The sequence below is a fragment of the Apus apus genome, chromosome 5 (genome assembly GCF_020740795.1).
Source record: "Apus apus isolate bApuApu2 chromosome 5, bApuApu2.pri.cur, whole genome shotgun sequence".
Classification (NCBI taxonomy): domain Eukaryota; kingdom Metazoa; phylum Chordata; class Aves; order Apodiformes; family Apodidae; genus Apus; species Apus apus.
In genome coordinates this window covers 3974458-3995939 of record NC_067286.1, presented here as the reverse complement: position 1 = coordinate 3995939, position 21482 = coordinate 3974458, and the positions used below count along the sequence as shown (strand labels likewise).

General features: G+C 39.9%; 1 protein-coding gene across 3 annotated transcripts in view; it reads right to left on the bottom strand.

Annotated features, from left to right (window-relative positions):
* Nucleotides 1-788: 788 nt before the first annotated feature.
* The window catches only part of NAV2 (neuron navigator 2), a 222954-nt gene continuing 202260 nt past the window's right edge, over nucleotides 789-21482 (bottom strand). For all 3 annotated transcript variants that reach the window (XM_051621396.1, XM_051621397.1, XM_051621398.1), the window contains 12 exons: nucleotides 18879-19032; nucleotides 18199-18358; nucleotides 17613-17713; nucleotides 16452-16547; nucleotides 16125-16293; nucleotides 13855-14090; nucleotides 12501-12655; nucleotides 11947-12018; nucleotides 11275-11471; nucleotides 10686-10804; nucleotides 5588-5791; nucleotides 789-4509 (listed from right to left, as the gene is read on the bottom strand). In XM_051621396.1, coding sequence (XP_051477356.1) covers nucleotides 4384-4509; nucleotides 5588-5791; nucleotides 10686-10804; nucleotides 11275-11471; nucleotides 11947-12018; nucleotides 12501-12655; nucleotides 13855-14090; nucleotides 16125-16293; nucleotides 16452-16547; nucleotides 17613-17713; nucleotides 18199-18358; nucleotides 18879-19032 — 1789 coding nt within the window. In that variant the 3' untranslated portion in view covers nucleotides 789-4383. The remainder of the gene's footprint in view (nucleotides 4510-5587; nucleotides 5792-10685; nucleotides 10805-11274; nucleotides 11472-11946; nucleotides 12019-12500; nucleotides 12656-13854; nucleotides 14091-16124; nucleotides 16294-16451; nucleotides 16548-17612; nucleotides 17714-18198; nucleotides 18359-18878; nucleotides 19033-21482) is intronic.

Sequence of the window (21482 nt, the reverse complement as noted above, 5' to 3'; positions counted from 1 at the left end):
GCTGGGGCACACAGTCTAGAGCTCAGCTTGAAGATTCAAGTGGTGTAAATACTTTGCCTTTGCAAAGTTACCAGAAAAATACTGTCCTGTTTGTTTGTTTTTCCTGCAAATGAAAAGATGTCATAGTTTTATTGGAAGTGACTGGTGTGATCTGCTCAGGATCATCCAGTTAAGTACTCCTAGAACATTCCCATCCTGGAAATATTCATGGTCAGGTTGGATGGGGGTGGAGGGGTTGGAAGTAGATGATCTTTATGGTCCCTTCCAACCTTAACAATTCTATGATACCTGCTCAGTGCAGGGGGGCTAGACTAGCTGACCTTTAAAGAGGTCCCTTCCAACCCAAACCATTCTATGACTCTATGAAGTTCATTCTGCCAAGCAGGTTCAGAATAAGTCCAACATACCCTGCCACCTGAAACCCTTGTGACCTTTTGGGACTCCCCTTGAGCAAGGACCTGGGACCAGCTGGTACAGGATAGATCCAGCCTGCTGGCCACGTACTGACTGACTTGGAGCTTTATGCAGAGACACTCTAAACAGACAGACAGGCCTTGTCTTGAGCAGATCTTGATGGATACTTGGATACTGTGTAAAACATTGGGTATTGGAGAGAATCACACTGGTGTATTCCCCCTAAATTTCCTCCTGGACATGGGGAAGAGCTGTTGACATCTTTTCACAAGTACTTCTAAGAAGCCAATAAAAACAAGAGTGAACCCTACAATCTTCAAATAAAAATAGGAAAAAAATTATTAAGAAGGGACAAAGTTCTGGGAAGCCACAAATCTGAATAAATAAGCATCAATTTTATTGAATCATGAATAATTTAAGACTGGTACAATCATCAGCTTTATTCTCCATGACACAGGGGAGGGGAAGGCAGGAGAAACGGGGAGGGTGAGAAAGGAGAGGCATGATCTCAAACAGACCATTCACAAATTCCAATCCTAAATGAGAACTGAAAATTAAATAGGGAGAGGAGCAAATGGAAAACATCATAAACGTACACAAAATACTCAATTCCTAGTTTTTCTCTTTAAAAATGGCTAGAAAAAATTCATCAAAATGCAGCACTTTTAATCAAATATTTACATTTCTATGTTACAATGAAAAAATGTACATCTTATAGAACATATTTCATAAACTGTTCCACTGGAAATGACTAGATCAAAACAGCAACCTTCCATTTAATATTGACAAAGATTTTTTTGCTTGCTTTTTGTATTTATTTTTTTTTTCCTGGAAAGAAAATGGCCACATTTAGACAAGATTTCATACACATAATATCGAAGTTAAGCATCAACAATGAAATAACAGTTTTCTTCTTCCAAAATGTACAAAAAGGCTAGCCAACCCTCCTCCCCCCTCCCTCCCTTTCCCCAAATAAACCACATCTCATTTATGGCCTGTATAATTCTTGGCAGTTCTGAAGGGAAGAAAATGGTTTATACTTTCAATTTATAACTCAACCTCAACGTTGCATAGAATCTTGCATTTCTTTCTTCTTGATTTTTTTTTTTTTAAACATGCCAACTTTGTAAGGAAAAAAAGACAAAAAAAAACAAAAAGGAAGTGTTTTGAGAAAGCCTTAAATGAGAACCAAGTCACTTAAAGAAAGACTTAAACTATGAAAAGTCTGATAAAAACTAAGATGTGTGCACAACAGGTAACCCTGCTTCCCGAAGTCTCAGAGAAGAGACTGAATATTGTGATGCTTAGAATGATTAGCCTACTTAAAATTGCCTCGCTCACTGGAATCCAAGCTAGTGTCAATAAAAAATAAAACCCAGAAACTCCTTCCTGAGCTTAAGCACAGGATTAAAAATGAGAAGAAAAATAAAATAAAATACCCCGTTCCCCACAAATAAAACCTAATTTTAAACATCTCTCATAGAACTCAGTTTACGGTTAACTGAGATATATCCTAGGATTTTAAGTCCATGTAAAGCCCTAGCCCTGCAACTGGATTTTTTTTACAGGCACATGCTCTATCTGCATGGATTCAGTTGGGGGATTAGGTACCAAAATTCACAGTAGTAGCAGGTAAAGTCAGTGCTGGGAAGCAGAACTGTCAAGACTATTGGAAAATTAACCTCTCTGAAACTCCTCACCAGCATGCTATGGATTTGATTCCATACAGATTTATCCCATTTTTACAGTACCAAGAAGTGGATTAGGGGCATTGGCTGAGTAACCCTTGGTAATTCATTGAGCGAAATAATGAAATAGAGTTCATCAAGTTAAAACAGTAACAACACCAAGCTCTTCCCCCCACCCCTCATTAAAATATTTAAATTTTTCTTTTACAATATTTTTCTTAAAAAAAAAAAAAAGTCATCAGCACTTAGAAGTTGTAACAGGAGCAGATTCAAGACCAGCTCAGTAAGACAAAGTACAGTTATGTTACAGAAAGTCATGAGGTATAATAAAACCATCCTCTCAAGCTGAGTCACAGAAGCATGAACTTGTCTGTTACATTACTTTAAACCCACAAGCTCTTAAAAAAGTGTAATAAGTTTCCTTTCTGTACATTGAAAAACCAGCATATTCCTGTAGTTTATTAATGACAGCATTTATTACAATTGAAAAGCTTCTTTTTTTTTTTTTTCCTTCTGCATGGATAAAACAGCTCTTAGTTTATTAGCTGCGGATTGATATGAACCTGAAAAGTTATCTCATTTTCCTCCTTTTTTGTTTTGTCACATTTAAATAGATTCTAGTATCTTGTATAAACAATATTCACAGCAACTTATGATATTCCAAGAGATGACTTTAGCCCTGTTTCTTTAAATAAAATCCCATAATATACAGCACTAATTTAATCAAAACACAATTAGTATAAAATAAGGCATCGCTTTAAAATTCAGCACCAAAAGATAGCTGGAAAGGCTAGCACAAATCACTACTGAGGAGTGAAGTTTTTGCTGAGGTACAGCTGACGTTGTGGTGGTGTCAGTATTTGCTTCCATAAGAAGGAAAGTGCAATTCTTTGGGAGGTGTTCCTGTTCCTCAACAGAAGTACCAGCCTTAACACTGATAGTGTAGGTGTGTGCATTGAGACAGGAGGAGAAATAAAACCAGGTTCACAGCTCTGCCATTACTCAAAAGCATGGCCCAGCTAAACTTAAAAGATGCAGCACCTTCCCTCCTTTTTTTCCAGACCTGAATACTGCTAAAAGACTAATTTTAAATTTTTTTCTTAATTTTTTTTTTTTTTCAATTAAAAAGAAAAGTAATGGAAGTAAATGTTGTCACCAGAGTAGCACTGGAACTGTCACAGAGCTGAGTTTTAACTAACCCATTTATGGTTGTGCTGATGGGAACAAAAAACTCTGAACAAAACCCCAAGTTTTTAGAGAACAGCTGTAATATTTCATGGCAAGAATTAAAAACTGAAAGTCCAATTAATCCCTTTCCAGGGGTGTAGCTCACCTCCAGGTGCAGGGCTCACACCCTGAGGCATGGCCCTGTCACTGACTGCAGAGGAGAGAAACTCACTTGCATCAGAGTAAATTAATTTGGTGTAACGCCACAGAAGTCAACAGTGTTGGTTACATGGATGGACGTGGGAAGAGAATCAGGCCCTGACTAGCAAAGGGCTACCTGACCTTTCACTTGTAGCAGGATTGAGTGTTACACAGTGTTGGAAAAAACCTGATTTGTTCAGACTGTATATATATTCTTATATATTCCTATTTATATATATATCTTTATAAAAGAAAGCCAAGGTCTCAGACTGGCAAGGAGAGCAGCTCTTTTCCTTTTTTTTTAAAAAAAAAAACAAACTTTTTTTTTTTTCTTCTCTTTTTTGAATATTTATTCAAACTTCCCTGTTTTGCAGCTTTGCCTTTATTGAGTATTATTACCAAGGCAAGCAATATTGTTTATAGCACCAGTACTAGATGAAGCTGAGTTTAATCCACAAAGCTGATTGGTAAAAGTCCAGCCCTCACCTAAACGTGTTTGGTCAGAAGCAGCATAAGCAAAAATTTCCTCTCCCCTTTCCTTCTGGACAGTACATGGCACAAAGCTGTTTGCTTCATGGCTGTGAAGTTCCCCCCACGGCCCTTCAATTTTTAGCAATGATGATTATTTATAACATCTTCAGTATCTTAGGCATGAGAGCTTACAGCAACTAAACAGAAGAAACCAAAGGAATAGTGCAGTTCTCATCATCGTCAAAAGAAAAACAATAAAAAGGTTGCTTGGGTTGCCTGCACCCAGGTTCAAGACTGACTCTAAGTGTCTCATTGTTCTTGCAGCTCTAATACTGAGATCCCAGCCCAGCCCAGGACCGTGTTCTTTTCATGAGTCTGTGATCAGGGTTCATGCCAAACGGGAGAGCAATAATGGAAACAACCTGTTTCTATCCGAGGAGGATCACAACGTGGACTCCAGAGATGAATCGAGGATGTCATCGTGGTGGCTGTTGCTGTTAGAGTCACTGTCGTAGCTCTGCGGGCTCGAGTAGTTGGCTGCTTCTTGCAGCCTCATGAGCATGTTCATCTGCAATGGCACAGGAGTTCGTTATTGCATTCTGAGGTAGAAAGAGTATCAACTCCATATGAAAGCTACAGTGGCATTCACTTTGCCAGTGGGTAAACAAAGGAAAAGAAGAGACAGCTGGGGTAATTAATACTGAGTCTCTGAAAAGAGATATTAACTATAGAACATGTCACAGCAGCATGCAAGTTAGGCATGAAAACGTGCTTTTCCAGTGAAGCTGAGAAGAGGAAGATCGAAGGAATTAGTCCACAGCTGAACTCAACAGGATTCTGCAAACATACTACCACTCTCTTGCTCTGACCCATGGAAATACAGACAGAACAATGAAAAGGGGCAAATCCAAAAGTTCTAATATCCAGCTTGGTATGTGTATATGTATACGTGAGGTAATGAAAAGAGTAACACACATTCTATGCTCCCGACTGTCCAGAAAAATGTACACTTCACCAGAACAGCCTCAGGGCAGTCACAGTTTGCGCAGCAGCTTCAATAACTATTGCAATTGGAAAACAATCTGTATCTATCTCTACCTTCAAGCTCAATTTATACTTCCTATACAAAGATATGTGAACATTTCTCTATATTTCTGATTCATAAATTACACACTGGTCATGGAGACTATTAGTTCATATATTCTTTGAAAATCTCTATTTTCTTTTGGTGTCACAGCTTTAAAATCCACATGAAGCAAGGCAACAAGCCTACTTTGTGACTGTGGCAAAACAGGTTCCACTGTGTTATTTGAGTGTGTGTGACAAGATCACATATTTAATTGCACAGTGTAGAAATTACATTTATTAGACCCATCCTCAGCCACTCCTCAAAACATTAATCCTCTCAAAGAATCCTCAACAAATGGATATGAGAAGTTTCTGCTGCTGTTTCTTGCAAAACCACACATGCTTTCTGTGCAAACACATTCCCTGAGCTGACTTGATGACTTTCCCCAGAAACTTGGCTTCTCGTTCTAAAACTTTTAAACACTCCTTAAAACTACTTCACTTTTTAAATTCCTGCTTCTGATCCCTAAGAACAAGGGAAATGAAGTGGTTCTGCTGTTCCAAAAATGAGAGCTTACCAAAGGATCTCCTTCGGCATCACTCACTGGAACTTGTTTGCTGGTCGAGCCCTCCCGGGACATGGAGTAGCCATCAAAGCCCACGTCTTCAGGCCGCAGCTGGAGCAGAGGAGGCCACTCGTGGTGCTGTGGGGTGGCTGCCCAGGGGTAGGTGTCCATTACCCATTTGGCAGGGTCCTCCCAGGGTGCTCTCCTCCCATACAGCTGGAAAACATCAGGACATGTAAAACATCCCTACTCCACCGTTTCATTCAGTGCCTCCTGAACCAAAATGAGCGTGCCATCAGTCTTGGATGGCAGAAACCACTTGCAAGCAGGGCTGAACACAAACAAATGAGATTTCCCTCACCCTCGTGACATACAAAGTTTTTGCTGTTTTTAATGGCAATGGATTTGGAAGTGGCTGAGCACCTCCTCAGAGATTCAGTGCCCTTCTGTTGGCAGCAGTTGAAGGAAAAAGGAGACCTGAAAATAACCTTGCTTAATAACCTTAAATAAAGTCAACACAGGAAAGAGGCCGTGGATGTTGTCACCCAGAGCACAGCAGCAGCTGCCTTATCTACCCTGGCTGTCGTTGGGAAACTGTTGTCGGTGGAATGTGTCGGGAGGAAACGTGAGACCTGTCGTCAGCCTGTAATGATGGATGTCACAGCAAAAGGATTTCAAGTCAGGGGAATTTCCTTGTATTCGACCAAGAAAAACCACCAGCAGGATTTGGCCATGCTCATGTTCCTATTTCAAGCAGGCAAGCTCTATTTCAAAAACTTTTCCTGTTTTGAACAGACTGTGTTACTGAATCCCAAAATATTCCTCTTGTGATAATCAGTGAAGTTTGCCTTAATTAGTTAACAAACTCATTCTAATGCTGCATGACTTTTAAAAGCATAAATTCAACTTCAAATGACTTTTAAAAAGTTGACTTCTTTTTAATACCTTTCAGTCTAAATACCCTTTAGCAACTGGGGTTTGTCACTGGCATTTTGTCACTTGAATTCCAAGAACTCTCCCTCTCCTGCACAAGGCACAGGGATAAAAGCAGTGGTCTAACACAGAAAAGTCACCAGCTCTGATGGATTTAAGACTATCTCATTTTCCTCACTGCTATTTCTTCTTGGTTTTTTGTGGGTTTATTTTTTGCACACACCCATTTTGTTACCCTCCTCATTGCCAAACAGGAACAGTTTGGGTAAACCTTTGAGCTTTTGAGCTGTTCAATTTACCGGAAGTCACCGGAACATTCTTGCACCACAGAAGTGAACTGTACATACATATTTCTGCTTCCAGTACAACCATGTCCCCAAAATGTTGCATCCAAATGGAATGCAAAAGACTTTTCATGTAGACGTGGGGTTAATGAACCCAAATCTGACCTTCCTGTGTGGCAGCAGTGTGTTTCTGCAGGTCTACATCAGGCATGTGCTGTCAGAATGGCACCTTGACAGACATTCCTAGGTAATATTAGGGAATACCAATGGCTTTTTTTCTAAATGATGCCATGTAGTTCACAGCTTCTCTCTTTGAAAATCTGTCTTAGTTTACAAACGCCAGTCCTTGATTCTACCACAGCCTCTTAAATTTAAGTGAAACTTAGATGACAGATGTGAATGCAAGCTCTGTTAATAGATGGCAGCCAAATGCCATGCACAAGTCAATTAAAATTAAATTGCTCTAAAGACCAACTTCTGCTTTCTTCTGAAGCTGAAGGAAGTGAGCTCAGAGCACAGAAACCAGCAGATGGTGCTAGGCCACCTGCAACACAGCCTCCTCCCCAACCCAAACACCCTGCAGCCTTCAGCTGTACTAGATTATTTTCACAGCATAATGTCTTCAAGCTGTTGTAACCAAAATCTCCTATTTTCATCTTGTTCTGGAATGTAGCAATACATGTCAGCTGCTAAGTGGAGAGGATTTTGTATTTTTCACATGTCTTTGCTACCTAGAAGGTCCAGGTGGATCCTAGCTCATTTCCAAACGTCAGCTATAAAGTAAAATTCCCATTTCAAGATATGAAATCAGCACCTATCCTCAGCAAATGGGAGACTGAATGACTATTCCCTTCTACAGCAACCAGTTCTGTCCATCCCTTTCACTTGCACATTTTCTAGAGAGCAATTAAGGGGGTAAGACTCAAGCAGGTTTCTTCACAAGGCACCATAGAGCACAAGTGACAGTGGCAGGAAGCTGCAGGGATTTGGGATCTTCTTTTTAGATGGTGCTGCATTCTGTGTTGATACACTGAGCAGGAAGAATGGGGTTTTATGCAACCCTCTAATTTTCTCATCCCTGTTTTGAAGAACAAAAAAAACCAGGCTCCAATGGGAGCAATCATTGTAAGGATCCATTTGGCCCACTTGACTTTGACCCAAAATTGTTCTCTAAATGAGAAACAGATGCATTAAAATAGCTCTGTTTAGATCCACAGAGATCAGAGTGAAATCAGCAGTCCACCCTTCCCTTCTGGCAGGCAATTTCATGAGAGAAGATGTGTTCTTGGAGGAGCCTTTGAGGGTGTGGGGGACAGAAAAAAGCCAAAACCAAATCATGCATTACTAGCATCAACATGTTAATTAGCACAACTCTGGCTACTCTTCAGGTACTTAAGTCTTATTCTTATCCACAAATTCAACAGCAGAGAAACTCTAGAAGAAATTGACAAATTATTTAAATTATTTAAACTAGGGAAACCTGGGGAAATGGGACTGAAGTGGATTCAGAATCTGCAGCACAAAGTAAGGAACTGAAATCCTTACACCGGGAAGGCAAGCCATTCCAATGACCTCAGGAAAAGTGCAGATATTGGATAAAACAAGGAAGGAAAAAAACTGTTTCACTTGTTCTTCCTCTGCATTTCTGTTACTCATTTTTCAATGCTTTCCACACTTACTGATCAGCTGATAGGAGAGCTTCAAAGCACAGTACAAGGAGCCCCAGCATCACTGTGAGTATCAGCTTTCTGCTTTCCAGGAGGAAACAAAAGTAACAGACTCTCCTGCCACTTATTTTAGGTCAAAACCATTATTGGTTCCCATTACCTTTCTTTATAGGAAAGTTCACGTAAAATGGTTCTCCTATTCTAGCAAAGTTCCTGTGTTTGTGTTGTACCTTAGGACCTATCATGTTCTTCACATCTAAGACCTTAACACAATTGTCTCAAAGAAAATGAGGTGTTCAGCCCTGACAAATTGCAGTTTGCACAAATTCTGACCAAACTTGTTGAAGAGTTAAAGTGTTTCACGGAACTATAAGGAGCCATTAATAAAACCAATTTTCTCTGACAGGGTTGTCCTCCCTCTCTCTGTTAATATCTGTGATCTCTGCTGTACAGACAGCAAATTAAACCCAAGGTCGTTGTTTACTGGACAATGTAAAATTTCATTCAGGTTTTTTTTTAGTACTCCTTCCAAGCACTCAGACTGGTGCATCTTCATGATTTCTCCATTGTCTGCAGGTAACTCCCATACACACAACAGCTGAACCTCTAATACAGAAAGGGTGTTACACAGGAAAGTAACAAACAAGCAAATAAAACCAAAATCCCAGTATTTCCCAAAATAAATCTTTCACACTTTTTGTACATATCTCAAAGGCAAGGCATCCTGAGAAACATGGCACTGGTGAGCCCTAAGCAGGAGCAGAGTGGAGAGAACTGTTCATCCCCATGGAGCTCACACTTGCAGTTATTTCATGTTTCAGAAAGACTTCAGACAGAGACATATGTGATGGAGAACCTATTACTTATATAAGTTTTGTAACTGTTAATTATTCTTACTAATAACAAGCCATGTTTTGCTTATAGTTTGAATTTTTCTCTTCCAAACTTGTCACACACCCACTAGACTTTATTTCCCTGCTAGACTAAAGCAAAAGACTCCCATAGAGAAAGTAATATTTTGGGTTCCTCTTGAAAAAACTGAGTAATTTGAGCTTCTCACCTCTCTCATTGAATGTTTCCTGTATCTGAATGATCCCCACTGCTCTTTTCTGAGCCCTTTCCAATTCATCTGTCTAATAAGTTATGGGGGTTTTTTTACATACAAAAGTACTATTCTCTTTCTACCTCTATCAGATGCAATTACAGTTAATGACATTTGTCCTCTCACCAAAACACAAGCTCCCAAAGCATTGCCATAATTGCCTATTTTCCATCAATCTTTGGCCCTTTTTCACCCTTCTAGACTCTCACTGTGATCCACCTTTTTATTTCCATTAGTGTCCCTTTTTCACCCTTCTAGACTCTCACTGTGATCCACCTTTTTATTTCCATTAGTGTGTTCTTGCATTTAGCTTTCATGCAGCCCAGAATGTACTGATAATTGATGATGCTATCTCCAAAACTGCCTTTTAAATGTTGTGTTATTCTGTGAACAGAGGACTGAAAAATAAGAGTTATTTTTTCCATAGTTGCATGGGAAGACAATAGCAATCCTCTGTTGAACCCTCCTCCTGATTCCAACATGCTTTATTGTCACAGAGACACTAAGAGTTGTGTGGGAATGCTTAAAAATATCCAGCTTGCTTAAGTATGAGCCAGTTACTAAGTACAGGCAACTGATGATTTCACTCTGGCCTTTGAAAGAATTATGAAGGAATCTAATAAAAAATTCATCTTGTAGACTAAGGAGTAATCAAAATGTCATGGATACTGTTTCTGTCACTCAGTAATACATTTCTCTCCATAACAAGCTTTGTTCCTGCTCTGTTGAGAGATTTGATTTACACAGGAAAATTCTGCATAACTAAGTTAATGACCACAAACGTTTTTCAGATGCACAGAAGGATTTTAAGGTGTGCTTCTGGAACAGGTGATTGAAAGATATTTGAGTGTCTTACTGCTCCCACTGAAAACATGAGTAATTTGGTATCTAAACACTTTAAAAAAAAATCTCATCTGGACTTCTAGTGCTTCCACATCATATTTCAAAATGAAGAGAACAATTCTGCCTGAAATTAATAACAATTTCAGCTACATTCACAAACATGCAGGTACTCAGTGTGCAAAGTTATACATACAGAAACTTATTCAATTCTGACTGATGCTGTGTTGCCTTTTGAACAGACACCACTCGAGACTTAGGATTTTTCACTTTTGCCTGCTCACCTGTAGCCCTTCTCTAACTGCCTCCAGAAGATATGGGATGATGGAGTAGTTCCACAAGTCAGTAAACCAAACTCTAGAACCATCTACATCTATTGGGCAGGAGAGGAAGAGCCGTGGACCTGGAAAGGGAAATTCAGGTGTTAAAACTCAAATTGTGATCATGATATGCCTCAAAACAGGATCAACCAACAACTTCCAGTTCTCTGGAAGAAGAAGCCAAGGATGAGAGAACAAAAAGAGGTATCTGGTGAATCGGTTTTTTTTGAGAGCTCAAAAAGCCTCTGAATCAACTTGAAAAACCACAGCCTTTGAGGTGAAAACAATTAACCAGATTCCATAATACGGTTTGTATCTAGGACTAAGACTAAAATTTAGAAAAGGTCTTTTTTTTCTTAGAAAAAATAATTAAGAAAGAAGTTTAGAAACTTGCACAGTTTGCCTGAGAGTACACTGCCATCTAAAAGCAGGGTTTCAAAGAAACCTTTTTTACCTGGTGTAGCACAAGGAAACATACAAGGATGCACTTGATATACAAGGAAATTATATGTACACATTTACATATGCCCAGGCATATGGGCAAAGCACTTACCAATAGTAACATCAGAGGAGCTGTGAGCCTCCAAGAATTTGTTCAGATGTTGCCAGACCTTGGGAATCCAATCAATAATCTTAACCAGCTCTGCATTTCTCATCCTGCCACTGATCTCTGTTTCAATCAGTTTTCTTCTCAAGAAACGGCCAAGGAAGCCTTTGACTGGCTCAGTGTGGTTAGCACATAGCACCCATCTGTGGCAGAACAGCAGAAATGTCCATTATTTCTCTTTCATGCTACTGAACACACCAATTCTGGGCTAAATTCCTTTTGTTATTTCTAAATTCTTATCATGATCAAAATGGGTTATCCCAGTTTCTTGACAAAAATAATTTTGGAAGGACGAGTTCACTAGATGAAATAATTTGTATTGTTCATTGTTTCAGCCTCTTTCTCCTTCAATATCTGCTTTGCCTATTATCTTATTTAGAATTTGTTAGAGGATAAACTATCTTAGCAATCCTCTGCGAAGGAACAGTTTTATGAAGGGCAGTTACTTTAATAACAGCATCATAACAAAGCTGCACATGTTAGGGCAGCGAGAAGTAGCAAATGGTATTTCTCTCTCAGTTTGCTATTTCAGCTGATAAAAACAATTTCAGATGACTCAGTAGCCATTACTCCTTTGCCAGCCCCAAAACATAAATAAGAAACATGAGTAAACAGTACCTGAAATTATGGTGAAGTTGAAGATTAGGTGTTGAGGAGGTGGCTTGGTTCATTGTGCCAATAATATAAGGACTATTAAAAAATAAATAAATTAAAAAATCAAGCAAATCATACTTGTAAATTTTGAAAAACAACTTTTTAGTAGGAACTCAACATTACAAAAGATTATTCAAACCTCTTCTGGCAAATAAGGTTATTGTAGTTACTTATAACCAAACTCTCTACTGAGAACATAAAACTCTGAAAGCCAAACAGAAATCTCAAAGCAGGAACTTTCACTAAAAATGTGAGTTCAGTACTTGAAGATTTACTGCATGAAGTGAATGCAAATTACCCAAACCTTCTACTACTTTTTAAATTACTTATTTCAGAGGAATTGATCATTTTATGAAGAAATAAACCTCTGAAGTGCTGTCCATGATATGGACAGCCTGGCCATCTCAGTCCACTTTACCAAATTAATCTAGAATTTGGTTTTGGGATCACATTTTCCAGTGGTCGTGGCTTGACTGCACTACTGAAATCTGCAATGTGTGCTGATATTCTTTCTTTACCATTTGTGGTATTTGCAGTTTAGAAGTCCATTAAAGATCTCTCCCAGGGAGCTAACATGATGCAGATTATCCAAAATGATGACAAGAGGCATATCCACAGCATTATTCTCACTGTTACACTGGTCTGCTAGGTTGGACAGGTATTGGCGGAGCTCCTGCAAAGCACATCAAGAAAAAAAAATCAGTTTTCATAATATTCCTTGAAAAATCCACTTAAGCTAAATAAGCTACTGGCTTTGTCATGAAATCTAAAGCAAATGAGCCTGCCATCATACAAATGCACCCCTTTTCCATGAGAAAACGGAAGAATATGGGTTTGTTTCTCTTTTGTGGCTTATGCTGAAGATTCAAAGACTATATGAGAAATCCTGTGTGAGAGAAGGGCTGAAAGGGGCTAAGATGTTTTGGTTTGGTTTGTTTTTTCATTCCTGCTGGGCTAACCTGAGACTCTGAGGCTGAAACCTGGTTTTATTTCTTTTCCAAAACTTGTTAAACTCTCCATAAACCAAATCAAACTTTGCATCCCACCTAGGTTTGTTATCTTCTTGCAACCATGTGTCTATCCAAAAGACAGCTGAGAAAATCTACCTGGAATAAAGCATCCCTCAGCAGAGGCCAAATTTGGATGCCTGCAGTAATGCCATGGAAGGAAGATGAGCTTGTGGGGCTGCTGCTGGGTGACTGGGTGTGGTTGAAACACTCTCAGCAGCTTTAAAACACTTATTCCACAGCATGTCTCAAATTATACCAGTGTCCTGTAATTTCAACCATCCCTTTCCTCCAAAGGAAAATGTGCCTAAGGCAATAAAAAACCCAGCTTCTTTTTCTTTAATCTAGATGTTCACTAGAGGTACTTTCAGCAAAACCAGTAAAGAAGCAGAGACATGCCTCACCAGTGCAAGAATGTGTCTGGACAACAGTCACTCCCTACCTAGCATCCATAGATTACAACTGCTGATACTTGCAGCTGCAGAGACTCTTGACAGCCTAAAGATGCATTTGAGGGTTTTTGGAAGAATGCCCACGTGCAATAAGATTTGCTTAAGTTGCTGGGAATTTTATGTAGGTGTTTAGCTTCCTCAGTGACTCTTGGGCTCCCAACGACTTGCAAATGGTGACAACTTTAGGTCTTTAAATATACACCTGGAAGCTTGCTATTTCAGGCCTATAATGTGGTGAATCTGCAGCTCTGAGAATCTTAAATATTATTCCCATCAGGATTCAGATAATCCTTTTAAAAGAAAGATTAAAGACGATTTAAAACTAGCTTTCATTGGTTGAATAAAGGAGGAGTTCTCTCCTTTCCGCTGCATGGCAGCTTTAAGGGTGCAAGGATGGTTTTCTGTTTCCTCACCTTACTGGATTTATGGTCCACGTTGAAGGTTGCAATAATGCCATCAGCCAACTCCCTGCCCTCTCTGAGGACCATGTACTCTGACAGACGGTTTGCCAGGTATGTTTTACCAGTGCCACTGGGGCCAGACAAGATAATCCGCCTGTGTTCCATCAGGAGAGAGACATAACGCTGCAGTATAGGCTTTGGGATCAGTGATTCAAACACCAGCCCGTCCAGACTGTTCTCACAGATACCTGAAACAAGGAAAGATTGCTCATTTAGAGGGGTTTACAGTTTTTCAGCCAAGTTACCTGCATTTTAGAAAGTTTTGTTGTTGTTTTTTTTTTGTTTTGTTTTGCTTTTGGTATTTTTACTAACTAGTTGCAATGCTGCAAAGCAATCCCCTTTGTGGAGTTTGAACAAATCAAGATTAGTTGAAGTAACTAGACAGTCAAACTGGAAAACTAAAAAAAAAAATTACATTTTTTAGGGGCCAGTAATACAACCCCCCAAAACCACTCAGAAACAACAGACTCAGATCTGACCTGCCCAAGCTGTTTTCTCACCTCAGAGATAAATCCCTTCCCAACTCTGGTATCCCCCTGTGGCTGAGAGGAGCCCATAGAAAGCTGCTAACACAAGTGCAGAAGGGACCTATGGGTTTAGCCTGGTTCCTCCTCCAGCCCTCCCAGTTTTCAAAGTACTGGCCTGTGTCTGAGGCCCTAGGAAATTGCTGTACAAATTATTCCAGGCCACATTTTTCACACACAAACCATCCATGTTGCAGCATTTCACTTATGCATAGCGCACAGTCACCCAGAATTTACCTGTTTACTTTTGATTCACTAGCCCAAAAAAACCAAACCCCAGCTATCATCAACTCCCCCTACTTTCCCAAACGCTTGTAATTAAACTCCTTCTCTGTATGCTGATACTTATCTCTTCTAACAGAAAGCTCCTACTGATAAGCATTTACGCAATGTCAGCAGTCACTTTAGGCAGAATTGGCTCAGAGAAAATACACAGAGTTTCAAAATAAACAGCAGAAAGGGCAGTTGGCAGATCACACACAGAAATGTTTGCACCTCAACGGTAGCTCGGAATATGAAATATTTAGATAGGCAGCTTTATGTCTCCAAGGTATATGTAAAGTGATTTTCCATAAATTGATTAAATACATTTCCATTTTATTGAAAACTGTTATCACACATGAACCTTCAAACTACAAGTCAAGCCAAAGCAAGTTAAATATAAAATCAGATGGCAGCTTTGCAGATATGGCTAGACCTCAAGCAATATTCCAATTGGGATTGACTATTGGATAAGGTATTTTAAGTAAGCACCATACCCTGGGGTCACATCAAGACTCAGTAAATTGAGACATTTCGTGGCTTATTTTGTCTTCCTGCCCACTGATTTGCTACCCAAGGGAACTGATTTTTTTTAAACCAATATTCAAAAATCAAACTACTTTCAGTCAAATGTCACAGCCAAATTTCAAAGCTGAGCTGCAGAGTGTCTGGTAATGCTGTCAAATACTCTACCATATGAATACAGATCTATGCTCCAGATTTCACTGGGGTAATTTTGAACAAACTGATGTACATTCAAAACACTGAAGCTGGGAAATTTTTCTCCCAAAACTAGTTTCAGAGCATAGTTTTCACGTGAAAATTGTTGCCCAAGACAGTGAATGAGAAACCATATGAGGAACAGAAGCATTACATTCTTATCATTGCGATATAATTAAATTGATGAGAAATCTGAAAATCACACATTTTGAAAAAAAGCCACATTTTAAGGTGTCCCATGAATTCTGGGATCCCTCCTTACTGGTGCTTAGGGAGGGACTCCTCAGAGAGAACAAGCAAGCAAGTTAAATCAAGACTTTTTTTACTCCGCATGAAGGAAATCACAGTTGTTACAAACAGGTAATGAAATTCTGAGGCTTTATTATTAATTTGGAAGGTTCTTTGCTGCTCAGACTACTCCACTATGTCCCTTTGTGCTGTGAGGTCTTCTCCAGGACAACTCCAGGCATCAATTCAAAATATTTGGAGGAAACTGCTGTGTGTGTAATTATTCCTACTGTTGAAAATTTGCTGTATGCTTAGCATACTCTAAGTGCTGTCTTTATCAAGTGAAAATAGAAGGACCAGTAAATAAAAGTCAGGGATGGGAAGAAAAAGGCAATAAGAAGTTTCTACACCTCCGAGTTTCTTGGCACAGTGAGTTTTGATACAACTGTAATTAGTGAGAACTACAACAGACAGGTCAAGCAAAATTACCTTTGATGGTAACTGAAATTGTGTTGTTTTCTCCAACTAGATAGCCACAGGGCAACAGCTCCGGTGTCTCCGCGCTGTTAGTGCGTTTGATTTCTCCAATGCTGTAGCCCAGGACACTGTCTGAATTCAGGCCCAGCTGGCTCATGGGATCCACGTGGATGATGTACTCCTGGAGTGGGAAAGGGACACGGAAAGTGAGGCAGCACCGAAACCTCTGGGCCTTTGTTCTGTGCTAGTACAGCAATAATCACAGCAAGTTCAGTATTGCTTGGTACCATCAACAACTAAGAGGAGGATCCAAGCACCCTGCAAACTGTGCTCACTGACCTTAAACAACCGTCTCACAACCCCATCTAGGACATCCCACTTGGTCTTGCCACTGACTCCGATGCAGCCTATGAGGAAGGTGCGAGGCCTCGAATCCTAAGGGCACAGAAATATGAATTAAGTTACTAAAGAAATACTGACTGTACCAGGCAGTTTTCTTCCTTTATTTTTTTAATTATGGTGCATCTTTACCACTCCGTATGGAATCCTTTTCTACTAAACATTTTCTACAGTGTTGGAATCACAAATCTAAAAGATACTTCAGGGTAACTGAAGTTAAGTAAAAGGTATTTATCAATTAATCAATCAATCCCTGAACAATTACAAATCCTCTGAGGGGATTACAGCTTAAAAAAGCCCAGACTGTTAGGAAATTTCTAGGCAGAAAAATTCATGGCTTGATGATTTTTCCATGACTTCACAATCAAATATGTTGCACTTGCAAGGTTTATCCTACTCACCTATACAAATAGTGCCACAGTCATAGAATCTACAAACATATATAGAAATTATACATGGCAGTATGTATATATAGTCACACAGTGACTTTTATATATAAGTATATATAATAACTTGTGTGACATGTTTGGTATAACACGGTGTTTTAGTTGTGCACCTTCAATCTATGTGCTGGATCATTGCCATTATTAGTGAAAATGGTATTGAAGTTTAACAGAAAGGCCCAAGAGCTTTGTGCAGCTTTTAACATACCAGTCTTAAACAGATGCTGTCCCAAGGTGCACTAGCCTGCTAACCTCCCTGTTGCCAAAGGAGTGGCCTGGTTTTTAGAGATCCTGCTGAAAGGCTTAAATTGTAACGTTACCAGCCACACTGTTGACACATGGTCTGGGCTAACTATCCTGTGTTACCAACATGCTTCATGGCCAGTGCTGAGGGCACCAACAAGATAATGTATCATAAAAAGCTATTGGAGGTGACTCTGTGAGACAACCTGAACTGGCAGTGCTGGCTCTCAGCAGTTCCAAGGAAGCAGGGGCATAGTGCCCTGGCTATCACTAGTGATAGCACCAATGAACTATTACAGAGAAATTATTTTAAAATCTTTTGCAAACAAAAGCCTGCAAAACAAACTGGATTTGAATTCTCTGCCTCGTTCCAAAGTCAATTATATTTCCAAGCTGGGGATGAAACACGACTCACCTCCTTCCATTTTATCTCATCCTGAAAGTTGACAACTATTTTGACGTGTCTGCCTCCTTCTTTCCGGGCTGAGCCATCTCCAGTGTCATCTAACAGCATGTCTGTGAACAGAAAACATCAACAGCTTCACAGCTCTATTGTAATAACACTGAAGACTATTCTGATTTATGCCAACAGCTCTATTGTAGTCAAACACAACACATCTGGCCTTCACATGCCCCGAGGTAAAACGCAAGAACCCGGTTTACCGACTTCCTTACCAAATATCAGGATCACTCAAAAAAAGTGACAGTCACTGAAAATTATTAGTCAGTTACTCTGTGTTTCCTCCAATGATACATCCCCTGGCAAATGTACACCATTAAATGGCTTTAAACACACAGCTGAGGTCATAATTGGACAAATCCGAGCCAGGGCGTAGCAGACCCGTGACGACATTTGAAAAGGAGGCTTTGTGCCAGCTCCTGACATATTTCCACACCTCAACTCTTCATAATTTTCATGCTTTCATTTTTCCATGGCTAACCAAACCAAATCTTCCAAGTGCAGGATAAAACCTGCCCAGCGCCTCGCTCATTAAACTCACCGAGACTGGTCGACTCCGTGAGGTTCAAACTGTGTTGAGAGAGACCCACTGAATGTCTTGGAGAAGATGAAATGGAAACCTGAGACTGAGCCCGGCTACAGCTCCCGTGGTTTTCAGATTTCAGGCGATCATTTTCTGCTTTTAATTTTTCAATCTCACTCTTGAAAAGACAAGTCAGGAGTTAGAAGGCACACTTAAAAAGAGAGCAACAGAAGTGACTACAGAAGAAATACTGGTTTAGCAGAAACAACATTTTCACAATATTTTATTTTAATAAAATAATGCTTTTAATTATTACAATGTCCCTTCCATGACACTTTCCAAAGTATCCTAGAAAGCATAAATGTGTGGGAATTCACTAAACACTGAAATGCAGCTACTTTAAGGCAGAGAACGTGGAAATACTTGAAGGGGCTGCTGACAGTCAAGAAAATTATCTCCCTGTACGTTTCTAGGGTTGAAACAGTTACAGCTGCAGCATGAGGGCAGCAGAATTCATGTGTTCGAGCTGACTTTTAATGAAGGTACAAGGTTGAACATTTGCATAAAACTAGACATAACCTTTAGCAAGCATCCAAAAACTTCAGATTTACCTCCTTTCAGATCTTTACTGAGTAGCAGGTTGGCCAATCCTGAACACACCAACAAAGACTGCAGTACCTGGAGTGGTTACTTCTTACCTGCATTCTGTTCATGGCCTCGCGCAGCTGGTCAAGCTGATGAGCAGAGCTAAGGGCTTCCAGGCGAATATCAGTCAGCTTCATCTCCTTGTCTCTCAGCTCATTTCGTAACTGCATGACTGTTTCAGCTTCGCTGTCAGTGCACTCAGAAATACTGGAGAAGATTGAGAAATAGACATTGAGTGAGACCACTTGTTACTTTTCAAAGAGTGTTATTCCATCATTTATTAGTAAAGGAGGAAAAGAAACATTTGATTCTGTAGCAAGCTGGCAACAGTTCCTGCTTCTTGGATTAGTGATACCATAAATCAGATAGTAAAGAGGTCATGGAAACACCAGAGACTAGTGAAATAAATATGTCTGAGGGTGATTTTTCTTTAACCAGCATCTGAAACAGAATTCTGGAAGTCACCTACTATTGGACAGCCTTTGTTTTTTCATGGTAGCTACCATAAAGGAAAACTTCTAAAGCCAAAATCTAAATAAATTAAGGGGGTGTAGGCAGTGACAGCAGTTGGTTGGAGATTGATGAGTTTACAGACAGATTTAAAGCTCACCAGGTGTGCACAGCTGGGTTTCCCTGAACTGTTCTGGAGGGCTTTAGGACTCTACACCTATTGAAGCGTGATAAATTCCTGCTCGCTTTCAAGCACTCATGCTTAAAAAATTTTTGGTGGCTTTTTTCTTCCCTCTTCATACAAAAAAAAGACTCTGGGTGAGTAACATTTCAGCACATTCATAAGTGTATCTATATAAAGATCAGCTACACAGCTGCGTGCTTTGAGGGAGATTTCATTTAAAATATTTCTCCCTATATCAGGTTAATGAGAGAAGTTTTCCCCACCAAAAAGCCAGTAAGCCAAAATACACAAGTTTTTGCTTCTATTCTAGCCTTCCCTCTGTTCCCATATTTACTTTTTTATCATGTTTAGCCTTTTGGCTTTCATGTCAAGATAAGACATACGCACAAAGAATTTTGACTGACGATAGATGAGGTCATTATTTGACAATTTTCTGGCCTTAGCTTTCTCAAGCACAATTTTCTGTAGTCACCAGAAACTTGCCAAGTGAGGCTCAAGAGAGTGGAGAAGCTTTACAAAAAATTCACAGGGGATTATCTTCTGCTACTAACATTTCATCGCTATTATACGGCTGGAAACTGTTGCTATTGTTTTCACTTCTCGAAGTGAAAACAAGTGATGGGCAAAACTTCAAGCCTGGGTCCTCACTCAAAAGCATTTGATCAGAAATCAGACTGGAAGCTTTGCATGACATCTACCAGGCCATAAGATTTTCTGGTAACTCTGTGTTTCACAATATTGCCTCTTACAACTTTCTGTATTTATTTATCCTATTTAAGTGAGAAAGTTACTCGTAGAATTAACAAAAAAAATCTATTTCACACAGTTTTCCAAACACATCCTAAAATGTGAGCTTATACTCAAAACAGTGCAGCAACACAATTATTTAGCTTTATTTCACAGGTAGCCAAAACAAAGCATCGAGATTGCCTGTGACCTTCCCATCAACATAAAATGAGTCAAGCAGCAGAGCTGAAGTCCTGACTTTGAAGTCTGTATCTCATTCTCATCACGCACAAGTGGAAGGGTATGATTTGGTGCTACAGATGAGCCTATACAATATACTCCCCAAAGGACACACTGGTTTCTCAGTCCTTGACCCCAAGCCTGCTCTTGGCCTGGGTGTTGTCATCCTCCCAGTCTTATGCCAGCTCTGGCACTCAGAGTGAGAGCAGGCCTGAGCTGAACCAACCCAGCAACCTGGAGAAAAAACTGTTCATGTTTCTGTCCAGTTATTCTTCACATAATTTAGCATGAGGGATAGGCTCAGTGGAGCTGTCTGACAGGCAGCAGAGCCAGTTGCAAGGGAAGGACCAGGCACAGGTGGCTAGGAAGGTGCAGAAGTAAAGAGGAACAGATCATCTCCATCCCAGCTGTTAGATGAGTTCAGCTGTATCAGGAAACCATGTTGTTTAATTTCTGGTGAATCCTTACCTTTAGCTGAATTTGTGAATTTATTTGAGAACTCAACACTGCAGATTAGTACACAATGTACTATCTTTAGCCACCACAGAAAACAAAGTCCCAGGGTTGGCCTGGCTTGTTTCATTAACAGCAAGACATCCAATTCATTCTATGCTCCAAGGTCACACTGGTTATAAATACCCTTCATACTCTACATGTTCTGCTGAGAGAGCACCCCAAGGAAATACTAAATTATACCACAGCAACAATGCCATGATTTTGGCTTCCTGGACCTTAATGCAGAAGTACTGTGTTGGGAGTCAGCTTACATATCTTTAATTCCCTGGATATACAAATTCATCTTTTCTGTCCTCTGCCTGTCATCTCCTTTGACTACAGAACATGCCAAACAGGCAGGAGTTGAAAGTGTGATCTTTGCTCATTCTTTTGCCAGTATGACAGGGTTGAGGATTTTACCCAAAATACTTCACAACCACAGCCCTTCTCTGGGAGAGAACGTAAGTGATGTTTGGGAGTAGGACTGATCAGTGATGACAGACCAGCCTTGGCCTAGAGGACAATCCTGTCTGGTCCACCGTGTCTTCTGTGGCCTCATGGT